At 37.6% G+C, this 14,458-nt stretch overlaps 1 protein-coding gene across 1 annotated transcript in view; it reads right to left on the bottom strand.

The window, feature by feature from the left end:
• Window positions 1-14,458, bottom strand: part of LOC128142830 (ankyrin repeat domain-containing protein 26-like) — a 60,972-nt gene that overhangs the window by 19,896 nt on the left and 26,618 nt on the right. Inside the window, exons 19-28 of the mRNA XM_052789425.1 lie at window positions 12,726-13,721; window positions 11,623-11,861; window positions 10,681-10,830; window positions 9,680-9,713; window positions 9,311-9,449; window positions 7,645-7,858; window positions 5,583-5,766; window positions 4,932-5,078; window positions 2,766-3,719; window positions 686-838 (exon numbers count right to left, since the gene is read on the bottom strand). Coding sequence (XP_052645385.1) covers window positions 686-838; window positions 2,766-3,719; window positions 4,932-5,078; window positions 5,583-5,766; window positions 7,645-7,858; window positions 9,311-9,449; window positions 9,680-9,713; window positions 10,681-10,830; window positions 11,623-11,861; window positions 12,726-13,721 — 3,210 coding nt within the window. The remainder of the gene's footprint in view (window positions 1-685; window positions 839-2,765; window positions 3,720-4,931; window positions 5,079-5,582; window positions 5,767-7,644; window positions 7,859-9,310; window positions 9,450-9,679; window positions 9,714-10,680; window positions 10,831-11,622; window positions 11,862-12,725; window positions 13,722-14,458) is intronic.

Genomic DNA, 14,458 nt, shown 5'->3' on the forward strand with positions numbered 1-14,458 from the left:
TCCTCCATTGAAAAAAACGAATTAAAAAGTTCATCCTTCTCCTAAAGTGACTTCACAACTCCCTCATAAGGAAATTTAAGATGATTTCTATTTCAGAACTCCGAGGCCTCTATACTTCAGTTTTCGTAAGAACACTGCAAAAGGTGGTCCCCGCCTCAGAAAAGTAGCTTACAATTCACTTGCAAGAAGGCTGCTTAAGGATGGCAAATTACAGCAGGGACAAAGAAGGGGGAAAAAACTGAACCAAGCAAAAAAATATATACGCAGAATAAGTTAGAACAGCATTCAGCATTGAAAACATATTACCTAGTGGCGGGGGGGGGGGGGGGGGGGGGTGGCGGGGTGAGGAAGCTTAGACAACATAAAAAAGCCCAAATGCAGCAGTCCAGTATTTCTACTGTTCTTCTGAAATCAGTCAACCTGCTTGGCCAAACCAGATGCAATCAGCTACAGACACATCAGTGTATTTTGCAAAGCACCTTAGCAAATACAAACCTTTGTCCAGGTAAGGACATAGTGTCCTCATATCAAAGACATGGACACCAAGTTTAGAAAACAGCGCAATGCATTCACACATCATTATATCTATCCTGTTGAAGTTTTTTCTAGGGTTTTAGGACAACATTCGCTCCTACTTTCATCAGCCACCTTTAGATTTATTCATATAGTTACAGACATTATGTACCTTAGTTTTAACCTTTTCCAGTTCCTTTTGCAAGCGCAGCTTGTCTTCCTCCAGGTCACTGCGGTAGCGCGTGGTAACTTCAAGTGAAGCTTCTGACATAGATTGCTTTTTAAGAGCATCGGCAAGCTCCTGCTGCAGCTGTCTGACCATGCCCTAAAGAAGCAGTTAAATGAGCATGAACAAAGTTGTAAGAATGTGAAATATCCCTTTACTTCAACTTATTTGATTATACAATTAGACCTTGATTGACTGAACTCAAAGACATGAGATTCTGCCTGCCACCAGCAGGCATCTGCACAGATAATGGCCTCTCTTTATCTTTCTCAGCTGAGCACCTCCAAACTATCGGCAGCTGTTCATGAGGATTTCTGTTTCCTAATACAGCAAAAAGGCTCAAGTATTATTCTTCTTGGAACAATACACAAGCACATGCTCCAATCATATATTTTTTTCTGACAAAATCCAAAGCAATCTGTTGCAATGGAAGAGCCACAGTTTGACTGCAGACACTACTCTGATGACTAAAGGCAGGACTTCGTATTAGATCGTTCTTTGTTCTATTCCTCCATTATACAAATATAATTAAAGGAATACATATATCTGAAAGCTCTTTTGAGATACACTTTAAGCATGTGTTGAATCACATCCTCTTGCAGTCTTCTTTCCGAGTTCATTTTAGAATAACAACTGCCTTTAAACTGACAGATTAGGTTTACAAAAATCTGGAAATCTGGATAGTTCATATCTATCTATCTAGTATCTTCACAAGGAACCTGTTATTTTGGTAGTGAGAATACAAAGCAATTCACAGGTTAAAATGATTGACAGCACTGCTGGAGTTCTCCCCCCTAGCCCTTAAAGTAACTGACAAATGAAGGATAAGGTGTTTATCTGACACATGCAGATATTTACCTCACTCAAAGATTCTGGATTTGTTAGGAAGAAGGAAATGGAATTTTAAATCACTATTCAAATCACTAAGGGAGACCTTACACCAGAGTGTCTAAATACTGAATGCGATTAGTTACTGTTTTCCAGAAAGTAAAGGAAGATTAAGCAAAATGGGTAAGGCAACTTTCAAATCATTGCTCTACCTGGCATTGGTAGAATACTCTATCACTAGAGAAGATCCTACCTACTCCTAGGAACATATATAATAATGCATTCTCCCATTACCTATAGCTTTTTCAACTGTCACACCTATTCCTTACTCCTGCCCCTGCCTTTATTCTCTTCCACCCTTTCTCTTGACAAAACCACCTATATGCAGAAATGGGAGCAGCCCTTAGTTCATGCATGTTTGACTGACATAAAATTATGCTCGTGCTCTGCATAGGAGCATGTTTCATACTCATGTACTGTGTGCATTTGCAGAAAGACAGTTTAACTGATGTCCTAATGAGTCTTCTGTCGAGTTAATTAGTCTTTCACAGAGCCACAAAGAAAGAACACATTTAAATATGACTACGCATCATAAAACAGAGAAGAGGAAACCTAGGTCAGTGTCTGAAATGATCTCAAGGAACAGGCAGGCCCCTCAGAACCCCCAAAACACATACATAAATTAACACCTGGACACTACTAATACATTTTGATAGCAACTTATGGAAAAGCGATTTTTTTTTTTTCTTTCAGAGCTTAATAAAAATCCATCCCCCACCACTTCACTTGTCTGCATCTTCATTTCTCAACCCTCACATATTGGATGGTTCTTCCTTTTCTACCACTCTCATTTGTGTCATCAGTGCAATACATATATAAAAAACAACAAATACATAAAACCATTCTACAAGGCATAAAATGGACTAAGGAAAATAGGTGAAAAAAGTTCTAGAGAAGAATCACTTCTCTTGATCGAAGCTTAGACTTGGATACCTTTCTTCTGTTCTCTGCTCAGATCTCAACAGCAACATCCTGTTTGCCAAAACCTTCCACAGTTCCAAGAGACACGTGACAAACCAGAACAAATCAGCATTATTTGGTCCCACGCATGTAACTTAGGCCTGGTACATTTTAGAAACATAAAATAATTTCAAGAACTCACAAACTTTAAATTGTTCTTTCTAAGTGCATACTTTACCTCTCTTTCTACTTTGTCAGTCTCGTATTTAAAGACTTGTTCTCTTAAATCAGTACACTTAGCATTTAATTCCTTGTTTCTCTCTTCCACTAGGTAAACTTGCTTTTCAGTATCAGCTCTGAGTTTGTTGAAAATATCATTAAACCGGTCCTGCACATCATTCACTACTTTTTCTTTGATGATCCCCTTGTTCTGCATATCTTCCAATTGCTGACGGAGTAAAAGGTTTTCACTCTGGAGCTGGGCCAATCGCTCCTGCATGGATTCCTGCTTTATTACAAGTTTGCTTACTTGATCTTTCTCAAGTTGTCGAGCATGATCACATTCCTTTGCCTGACACTGGGCTTGACTTAATTCTTTTTGTGTCATTTCTAAAAGCAATGTTTTTTCTCGGAGTGTTTGTTTCAACTGGTGAAGCTCATTTTCTAGACTATTAGCTTTGCCTTCAGCTTTACTCAGCTGCTGAGACAAGCTCTTGTTGGTTTCTCGCACATCAGAGAGGTCATGATGAAGCTTGTCTTGCAAGCGAAGCCATTCATCGCGTTCTCTCTGAAATGTTCGTTCGACATCACTTTTTGATGACTGATGACGTTCAAGTTCTTGAACAGTAGTGTTCAGGCGGGAACGAAATGATTCAATTTCTGTCTCTAGTCTGTCTTTGCTTTCTTTCGTCTGCTCAAGTTTGGAAGTTAGCACTGCAGATTCTGTCTTTAATAAGTTCAGCTGTCCATTGTACTGAAAAACTGTTTGTGTTAAGGCTTCCTCGTTCAGTTTAAGTTCCTTTTTGAGATCTTCATTTTTTTCTTTCAAGGTCTCATTTTCCTCTAAATATTTTCTTTCTTCCTCCTGGTGCCTAAGTCTTATTTGATCAAGTTCTAGTCTTAGCATAGCAATCTCATCTTGTAGTAACTGATTTTTGTACAACAGATCTTCTTCTCTTTCAGTGTCGGATTCCTGAATGACAGGGAACATGAATAAATAGCCAGTTGGGAAATTAATCTACAAAAACACTTCAGCATTAAACTGCATTTTAACATTTCTAATACTGAAGCATAACTTCAAAGATGAGAGTGAAATTCCAGGTAATACATAAGCTACTCTATGAACCCGTGCACGTGTACAACACATGCACACAATGGAAGTGTAACATAAGCTTAAAACCTAAATGAACAAATGAACATCCCAAATATACAATGCCTTTTCTTTTTCTTAAACCAGCAACCAAATAATGAAATTATTTAAAATATCTCAAGTATAAAGCTTTTAAAATGACAGCGCTTTCTTGTATGTGCATGCCTTTAAAATATTCCCTTTAAGGTTAACTTAGCCATATTACACATCTGGTAAAAACAAGGCTAAAAAGGGTAATTTTCCGTCTCAAATGTCTTCTTAACACTTATCCTTTTGTATTACTGAAAGTTAGCTGTACAACTCAAGCATCCCTGGAACGCAATAGTCTTGCTGTATGTATAATAAACAGGAAATACACAACTTATTTCCACAAACATATTCACCTTACATTTACTGGGCAGCACAGCCAAGAACAAATTATTCTTCCAAGCACTGCGCATTCTTAATAAATTCAGTAAACTCTTTTCAGGATTTTTTTTTTTTTTATACAGTGTTTATGATTGCTTGTTCACCTCCAATTATTCTAACTCCTACAGAGACTTTAATTCATTGCTGATACTCCTTCATAAAAATTCAGTATGTGGAGGTGGAAAAGAAAGGCACACTGAAGTAAGTAAGTTTGATAAGGGAATAAGTAATGAAAAAAAAAAACCAAGTAATGGGAACACAAAAAGTGAGTGTCAAACAACTTTATTCCTGGTCAACCTTGATGTAGGTGTTTCACTGCTAGAAACCTTAAAAAGTACAGATGAAATGTCTATGAAATGAAAAATAACAGATAGCTTAAGAAATGGCATAAATAGTGTCTTCTATTAGTTTCCTACTTGCACATGCAATTCAGGTACACGCAGGACTGATGCTGCTTTCCAGAACTTTTAGAGACATAAGGGAAAACAGAAATGGTATTTACACAGTGAAGTTACACTGGTAAACTGTAAATAATCCATCAAGAAGCAGAAAAAGTTATAAAAAGATTTATTATGACTTCAGAATGAACATGGTGAAATCTAATTAATTAGAAGAAAGTCTGCTTACCTCTGAATTTTTTCCTATAGTTCTTCTTGTCTCTTCTTCCAATTCCTTTTGTCTCCAAAGGTGGTTGTTCAAAATTTCTTCTTGCAGGGCTCTGGCACTCTTTTCCTGAGAGAGCTGTCTCTGTATTTCATCACGCTCTTCTTCAACCTACAGTAATACAATTAAACCACTTGCATCTTGAGAAAAATCAGAGCTAGCAATATCCTCCCATTCTCTTTTGTATTCTTACCAATAGTTTTGCTTCCCCGCAATTATGATAATCCATCTATAAATAACAAATTTTAATTTTCTTCTGAAAAATTAAAGAAATACAGAATGTTTTGTAGTAATTTAGAAAAATAACTCAAAGTCAGGCTTTGCCTGAAATAGAAGTGAAACCTAAATGTCGAAAAAGGAGAAAAGGAATCATGAACTTGCAAAGGAGGAGAGGGGGGACAGGGGGGACAGGGGGGACAGGGGGGACAGGGGGGACAGGGGGGACAGGCGACTTGTGAACCAACTGTTCTCAACTGTCCTCAAAGTTTGGCAACAGCTATCCAACGCCTCTTCCATCAACAAAGCACCTCCTTCTTTAGGCATACTGGAATACAATGCCAATTAAAAAGAAACAGAAAATAAGACAACAAGTGTCTAACTCATCATTTAACACACCTGTTTCAAGAGCTTCTGCAGTGTTAGTAACTCTGTTTCTAAATTCCTTGAGTGTAACTCAAGTTGCTGCTTCTCCTCCATTTCTTTACAATATTGATCTTCTTTCCTTCTGAGTTTTTCTCTTGTTTTCTCATACAGAGTTTCTACTCTGAGCCTCTTTTCCTCTTCTTGTTTCAAAGTAAATCTGGGATTTAACAGAACATTTGAGAAACTAAAGCACTGATATAAAAGTAAATATTCTACATTATGAACTTGCCGAGACAACTCAAACCATAAAAATATGAAATCTGAAAAGTTTAAAACATTTTTACTGTAATTTTTAACTTTTTAAAGAATTTTGACTTCATTCCAGTATCCGTGGTATCAGTTGTACAAGATATGAAAATAAACCGTTAAGTGATTTATCATTTATTTTTAAGTTTACATAGGTAAATATACAGCAGTATGCACATTTCTACAATTTGAAAAAAAAAACAAAAAACAAAACTTCATTTTCCAACCACTTCATTCAAAAGGAGTTTGTTGTCTTACCAGATCAAAGCATCAGAAACTTTTACTATGATTAATATAAGTTTTCTTAATATGCTAAGCACTGCCTACATATTACAGATTCAGTGATCGCAAGTAATACCAATGAAGCAGCACGCCACTTAGACAAGACAGACCCAACAATTTTTTAGCAAGCCTTCTGTAAGTCTAAACCAACTGCTGACCATAGGAAGAGCAAGCAGCTTTTATGTACTCAAGAATGAGGACAGTGTTCAAAAATACATTTAGAAATGCATAAGGTTTAAGCTTAATACGATTAAAAATAGTTTTAAACCTCAATGGATCTACATCTGGGAGAAACAATAGCAATTTAATTCTGAAGATAATTTATAATGAAAGCCTTAGGGAATGTCAGCTTCTTTACTAACTGAAACAATCAGCAATAAGCACCAACATGGTAAAAAAAAAATAAAAAATAAAAAAAAAGGTCCATGGCATGTCCACAGTAGCCAAACAAGAAAGCAGTTCTATGTTTGATAATTATTTTGAATATTTTTTCTGATATCCTTGCAACAGTCAACAAAAAATCAAGTATTAACATAAGGAAAGAGCTGCCAATTGAAGATCTGCTTTGGAAATTCTGCAAAACAAGTATCAGCAACCACTAATAAATTATTCCAAAGATTGACAATAACATTTGTATTTGAATGGTTTATCTTGCAAGGAAAAAGCTTTACGTATAATTTTTAGTGTAACGTCACCAAAAGTATAGCTTTTATAAGTGTAAAGTTAACATTGCTTTGCGAATTTTTTTAGAACGAAAATATTAACTCTTTGTAATCGATAGATACTTCAGAATTTTGAAAAATGGTTGGAGTCAAATCAGAAGGCCATTGGCCTTCTCAGCCGCCAGCTCATACGAGCTCATGTTGAGCTTGCTCTCTGCCAAGACCACCAGGGCTTTCTCAGCAAGCTCCCCAGCCAGGCCACCCCACGGTACATAATCACAAGGGGATCTTCCTTCCCCAGTGCAGGGCTTTGCAGTTGTTCTTGTTGAATTTCATATGGTGCCTGCTGGCCGCTCTTGTCTGAACTGATGTGAACAGTGATTAGAAATCTCACACCACCCAGGTCTAGTTCAGCAGTATGGGGAAAGGGACAAGCCTGAATTTGACCTTTCAAATAAACAAACACTGTCAGCTCTGTTCTGAGTTGCATTCTGTGGAATTACCAGAATTCTTAATATTATACACTAACAGAAGCTGCAGAGACAAAATAAAAATATATCTTATATAAATCTCTCTCTTATAGATCTCATTTTCCCATACATACTCTCTTGTTCTCTTCTCTTGCTATTAAAAAAAAAGTTAAAACAACATCCAGAAGATTCTACGTGGAACTAATACCCAGGCATTTTTTCCCCCAACATTAAGTAGCATAACTCGCCCATGGGATTCAAAAAACCCAAACCCAAAAGACTAGAAACTTCTCACCCTATCACCTGTACCATCAGCATCTTCTGGAACATGAACACTGACACGATAACACACTATCAGAACACGAGGTTACATACTTAAGGCTTTGGATATCACTTTTCCATTCCAATTCTTGGTGAGCCAATATGGATTTCAAATCTTGAGTTTCTTCCACTATTAATTGTGACTCCTCCTTTTCACTTTCCAATTTCCTTACTTCTCTCCAGACAGCTGTATACCGATTTTTTTCACGTTCTATTATCTGTTCGTATTCAAGAAGTATGTTCTGAATTTTCAACAAAATAGCAGAACCTATTTTGAGAGAAAAGACACAAAGCTGCACATCCGCGCAAATACTTTCCAAGGTATAAATTATTTAATTCTTTGCTTTTGGGCGTAGGTGGCAAGGTTCTGGTAGTGGGAAGACTACAGGTAGTGGGGAGGTCTCTGTGAGAAGAGGCCAGGCGTTGCCCTGTGCTGAACACAGCCAGTTCCAATAGACCCACCACAGGGTACAGCTGAGCCTCTCAGCCACGCTGGTGGCACCTTAGGGAGAACGTATTTAGGAAAGGGCAAGAACACCACACAGGCAGAGGAGAAGGGAAAAAGAATGTGAAAAACAGCTTTGTGAACACCCAGGTCAGTGAAGAAGGAGGGGGAGGAGGTGCTCCGGGTGTCAGAGCAGAGATTCCCCTGCAGCCCACGGAGACACCATGGTGGAACAGGTATTTCCCTGCAGCCCCTGGAGAGGGCCACGCTGGAGCAGATATCCCCAATGCAGTACTGTGGAGGACCCCATGCCAGAGCAGGTGATTATTTCCTGAAGGACCTGTAGCCCATGGAGAGCCCAGGCTGGAGCAGATTTTCCCTGAAGGACTGCAGCCCATGGAAGGAATCACACTGGAGCCGGGGAAAAGCGTGAGAAAGAAGGAGTGGCACAGGGAAACTGCTGTGTCCTGACTGCAGACCCCAGCCTCCCTGCACTGCTTGGGGAGGGGTAGCGCAGTCGGGAGTGAAGGAGTGAAGCTGAACTCGAGAAAGGGGCGGCGGGGAGGTCTTCTTTTAATTTTTTTGTCTTTGTTTCTCACTATCCAAGTTTATTTTAATTGGTAACAAATTAAGTTAAGATTCCCCAAGTGTAGTCTGTTTTGCCTGTGACAGTAACTGGTAAGTGATAGCCCTGCCTTTGTATTGATCCTCAAGCTTTTTCATCCTGTTTTGTCCTGTTGAGGAGGGGCAGTGAGAGAACAGCTGGGTGGGAGTTTGGCCTTTAGTCAAGGTTAACCCTTGCCTAACAAAATTTTATCATAGTTTAATAGACATAGTAAGTGATACTTATGTTTATATAATGCTATGTGTACATATGCAAGTATCTTATGACAGTTGATTTTTTACATATACGTTTAAGCAAAGCCATTATTTTGCTGCACCATTTGTCATTGGCTATTAAGGGGATATAAAGAGGAAAAAGATCTTGCTAACTTTTGATGACTGCATTAGAAGGAGCTGAACTGCACTTGGCAAGAACCCACTTCTACAGCTCTAACTAGACAGAGAACCAATGATAAAGTAAGGCATGTTTGCTGACAATACAGACGTCTATGGTTAGGTGAGATAATTTCACATCTTTTGAGGGGGATCTCTAATCATAAAGAAATACTAGATCAAAATATAAACCTAAAATACCTAGGAGTGCATACAAAGTAGTCATGTTTTAAAAGAGGAACTTGTAACAGCTGAAGACAAAATTACTTGAAAACATACCCGTATGATCCACACTAAGCTGTTCTAACAGGAACATAGCCTCTTTGTAGGTTGAAGTTGGTAATTCAACATCCTCTGAACTTGTGTCAGATGAGTGAGTTAAGTCAAGGTCATCAGTTACATCCATTTGTATGCTGACCTACAAACAATACAGTATTTTCTGTATACAACTATGTAGTATTACAGATCATTACAAATGCATGAATGATTCATTCTTTTATTCACAGCCCATAGATTTGGCTCAAATATGATGAAGCTGCATACTAGCAGCAATTTCTGCATCTGGTTGACCACTACATAAATGCTGTTCCCATCTGAGTGATTAAAAGCTGATACAAACTATTTATCAAGAAACCGATTTTACAGTACCTTGTTCTTTTCACTTCCTGTTTTTGCTGCAGGTCTGGAAAACAGAAATATATTCAGTACTGGAATGCTGATATTGCATTATGAACAATATCTACAGTGGCTCTGAAAACTTAATTGCAGAAGTGAATTAACTAAATTTGAATATAAGAATTTTGTTAGATGTAGTTGAAGACTGAAAAAAAATTTGTGTACTGTTATGTCTATTGGAAGGCTACTTTTCCACAAGATATTAAGCAAATAGTTGAAATAACTGTTCTCTGCACTTCACTCAAAGTCACAGGAATCTTACAGCTACAAATGTGTAGATACACAAACATACAATGTACATGTACAGCGTATATGTGCATTCCCGTTTAATACTAGAGGTTGAGCTCTCTTCAGTACTGAGAATCCTTCTCTTACAGGTCAAAGAACGATAATTCTGGATTCTCTAGTGTACTGGGTCTGTCTGGGATGGAGTTAATTTTCTTCAGAGCAGCCCACACAGTGCTGTCTGTTAGATTTCTGACCAAAACAGTGTTGATAACACACCAATGTTTTAGCTATTGCTGAACAGTGCTTGTACAGTGTCAACACCTTCTGTTCTCACTTCGCCTCCCACACAAGTAAGTTTGGGGTGGGCAAGAAGCTGGGAGGGGACACAGCTTGGGGGGAGAGGGGCGGGGAAAGTAGAAAAACTTGGGATGCCTTCAGGAAAGAGTAATTTCGCTCTTTTATAAGTCTCTCCTCTCCCTTTTTAAAAATCTAAAATATATATATTTATACACATGCACAAACTCAGAATTTGTGCACATCTGACCTTATCAATAACTTGGCTAGTATGTTTAAAGCACTCCAAGCAAAAAAGAAGTGTTTTTGAGCACAAAGGGCATCAGGTAGTATTGTCACATGAAAGAACAGGAATCATTGTACACATCGGGTTTACAAAACTTACCTTTAGCTTTCAGGTCAATTTTTATCATTAAGTTAGTTTTATTTATAACATTCCTTATATTCAGTACCTTCCTTCATCTTGAGATGTTTCACTGAAAGTGCTATCATCTAGTACTTGAAAATTATTCCCACTGGAAGTGCTCATCTGCTGATTAGCCTTCTGCTTTGAAGTCTGTCTTTTATTTTTCTTTGCAACTTTGGCATTCAGGGCAAATTTACTACATTAAACAGAAAGAAAAGAAATAAGCACCAATTGAGTAGCTTTACAGAAAATATTTCTCTGAAACAGACATACTTAAGATGATGTCCAGAAACAACTGAGATGAAAAATATCTATGATAAAACACAGACTTGACCCCAAAGATCATGGAAGATACCCAAGTATTTAAAAAAAACCTTCCCCTAGGAATAAGGGGGAAATGTGGAATCTGAGCTAGATTCAGGTAAGATGGAACACATCCAATATCCCCATTAGAGGAAGTATCTAGAGCAGAGATTCCTTTGAGGGACAGACAGGAAAACACTCCTGCTTAGGGTTACACTTTGGGTTCAAACTTTTGAGATTGGTTTGGTAATATCATCTTTTCCCTTTTCCTGACAAAGAGCACCTGAACTTAATGAAAAGGAAAACACCAACCACATGGAGATCCCTAAAATCACCTAGAAAAGGGAGAAAGCAAAGTAAACTGTAAGTTCCTACTTTTCTTTTCTGGATGGCCATTTCCTACAAAAATAACTGTTTTTTCCAGTCTTCGAATTTGGTTTTGAAAAGTCTTTTTTTTTTTTCCTTTTTTTTTTTTTTTTTTTTTAAAAGCAGGCAATAAATTTGCACCTCTGTTGTCAGCTTAGGTTTTTCTAAAAAACATTTTTTTTTTCTTAAATGTTTTCGAAGCACTGGACAACTCAGTATGGCTTTCAGCATTGAGGAAACTACTTCAACTACTACAATATTAGAAAACCTAAAAGATACTGAAGTAGTACTACAAAAAAGAATTATTTCCTTAGTTTACCCTTTCATCGGCAGTTTAATCAATTTTGAACTCTCCTCAGATGAAAAATTCTTTTTGTCTTTTTCTTCTACAGTGTTCTCATTCTGCAGTTTCAAACAGTCATTCTTCCTTAGAGCAAGCTTTTGTTTCATGTGCTGATCAGTAACAATACCCGTCGGTGTATTTAATTTATCAAGATCTTCCTGTTTTGCCACGGCCTGCGTTTTGAAACATCTTTCTTTGCTTTTTTCCTTCTCAACCTACAAAAAGAAAGTTAAACTTCATATATTTCTCAGTATTTCTAGCAAGGAAAAACAGCATATCCAAGATTGAATAATTCAGGATTTAGCTCCGCAATCACGTAAAATGAAAAAAAAAAAAAATTAATTCATATAGAGAAGCTTTTTCACTAAATTACACTACAAAGTGTATCAAGTCACTGAAAGTACTTCGAATTCACTCATGATTAAAGATATAACAAAAACATAGCCCTTAGAAAGAAAACAATAGTGTATCTTAAAACGTGAACAACAAAAAAGTGAAAGCATTACTGATGGACAAAGAGTTAGAAGGACTGCACAATGTTAGTTGTAAACCCAGAAAAAAATCAAGTGGAAGTGTGCTGGGCTACCGCTTGCTTAAAGGGCGGGGTGGGGCAGGGAGAGATCTCAAACCCACAAGCAGAAACGGTTTCACAGCAAACAGGAATTTTAGTGAAGAGCAATGAATACACACCATGCAGAAATCACAGCAAATGAACAGATTAGTCAAGACCCTGTTCAGAAGCTATTTTCATTCTTTGATTCAGAATCAGAACTGATGTAATTGTGTGCATTTCTTTTTATGGCAATGAAGTGATAACTACTTACGCTGGAACTGAGTGCTGCCTATTGTTAAACTGGAACAATAATGCATTCTGTGTTTTCCAAAAACCTTCCAATTAATTACGTAATGGGGAAAAGGACAAGGCTCTACTGCTCTCTTTATTCATAAGTAGCATATTTCCATCAAAACAAAACCCAATTTGCAGAAAGCATCTTCCCTTAATAACAAATAGCTAAAGTGAACAGGACCATTGGTATGGAGAAAGGCTAAAGAATAACCATTAGCAGGTGAACTTCTACCTCTTTTTGCAGCTGTACCTTCTCTTTCTCCAAAGCCAGGAATACTATTTGCAGCACTCCTACCTTACTCTTAAATCTTTCCATATCTTGTTTTAGTTCTTCGTCAAGATTCCTTTTCCGCATGCCACAGGATTGCCGAGCATTTGCAAAAAGACTGTCAATTTCTGTTTCTCCTATTTTATAATTGTCAATAAGGCAGTCCCCGGGAACTTCGTAATTAAATCCAGAGTCTTTTCCAAGTTTCCTTTCCGTTACAAAAAGTGTGTTTGCATCGCTTGTAGAAACAGGTCTTATTTTAGGAAGAATACTAGAAGCGTCATCCAAAATACTTGTTTTTAAGCTATGTCTCAGGGAGTATTCAGGACTTCCCTCTACATTTCTACTACTTCCATTTTCATTCTCTTCCATTTCCATAGTGGGCATTTTCTTTTCCTCTCCTTTTGCTAGAGGCACCTTTGTATTACCTGTATCGTTTGTGCTATCTTCTTCATCTGTACTCCAGGTATCTTCCACATTTGCATTTAAGTTATTTGGATCAGGAAGGACACCAAGACTCGGAATTTCAATTTCCATTTTGGGTTCTTTTCCACCTAGCATAAGTTTAATATCTCCAAATTCACCTTTAGTTTCTAACTTATTACTTGATTCCATCACACGAGATGAAACAACACGAGAACTCTTCAACTCTTCACTGAAGCCATCTTCTGACATTTCTTCCACATGGGAAGTAGTTTTCCCAGTTTCATTAATTTCACCAAACAGCTGCTTCAGCTCTGCTGTAATGTTTTTAAAATTTGTTTTCAATTCTCTTTTCTCATTTTCAACCCACATCCTTTCATATCTTTCTTCCCAAGGTTTTGGACTTAACTGCTTGTCAGCACTGTGCAATTCCTCATTTTCTGCTAGGGCTTCCTGATGTGAAATTTCTGCTTTGTCAGTCTGATTTTCATGTGCTGTTTTTTCTATCAAGTTGGTAGTTTCTAAAATATATTTATCCTTAATAAACAGGTACAGACAGAAAGATTACCAAGAAAAAGGAAGTTACAGTTAATCTAGGTAATTTCTGTTGCAAACTCACCCTATCATATAACAGAAATAATACAAATCAGACATTTTGAAAGCAATTGTTTATAATAAAAATCAAAGGGTACTAAATTAAAGGTTCACTGAATCATAATTTTCTTAAAGATAGGACTTACTTGAGTGACAACAGGTTTTCTTGGATGAGATTTGTCTGGACATTAGGGTTGCTTTTACCTTTTAGCCTACCTGCTTTCTGAAACTGCTGACATTTGTCACAAAGCAATTTATTTTTTCACTTTTTACTGCTTTAATACCATTTTTCATTACAACTGCCTACATTTTCCCCACTCTCCTTCCTCCATCATTCTCTGCTGCCTGGCATTTTACAGTCCCCTGCCAGCTGAGCTAATACAACGCGAATGAACATGACAAGCTTTTACTGTCCACCACACGGAAAACTGGCTAAGTTAGCACTATTTCTTCACCTAAGACTCAGAAATATTAAATTCCATTCCAAGCTCCAAAGAAAAGGATTTACTAGGAAAACCTGTCCATTCCTTCCCTTATCCCCAAACCCAGGAAGCCAAGCTTGTATGAAAACCGTTCCATGCCTCAACCCCACCCAGTCTCCTGACATCCCTGACCCCATGCTCTGTTCCTCAACAGTCCTGACTGCTCCTGTCATGTGTCACGCTCCTCCCAACATGCTC

This window comes from Harpia harpyja, chromosome 6 (genome assembly GCF_026419915.1).
Source record: "Harpia harpyja isolate bHarHar1 chromosome 6, bHarHar1 primary haplotype, whole genome shotgun sequence".
NCBI classification, from domain to species: Eukaryota; Metazoa; Chordata; class Aves; order Accipitriformes; family Accipitridae; genus Harpia; species Harpia harpyja.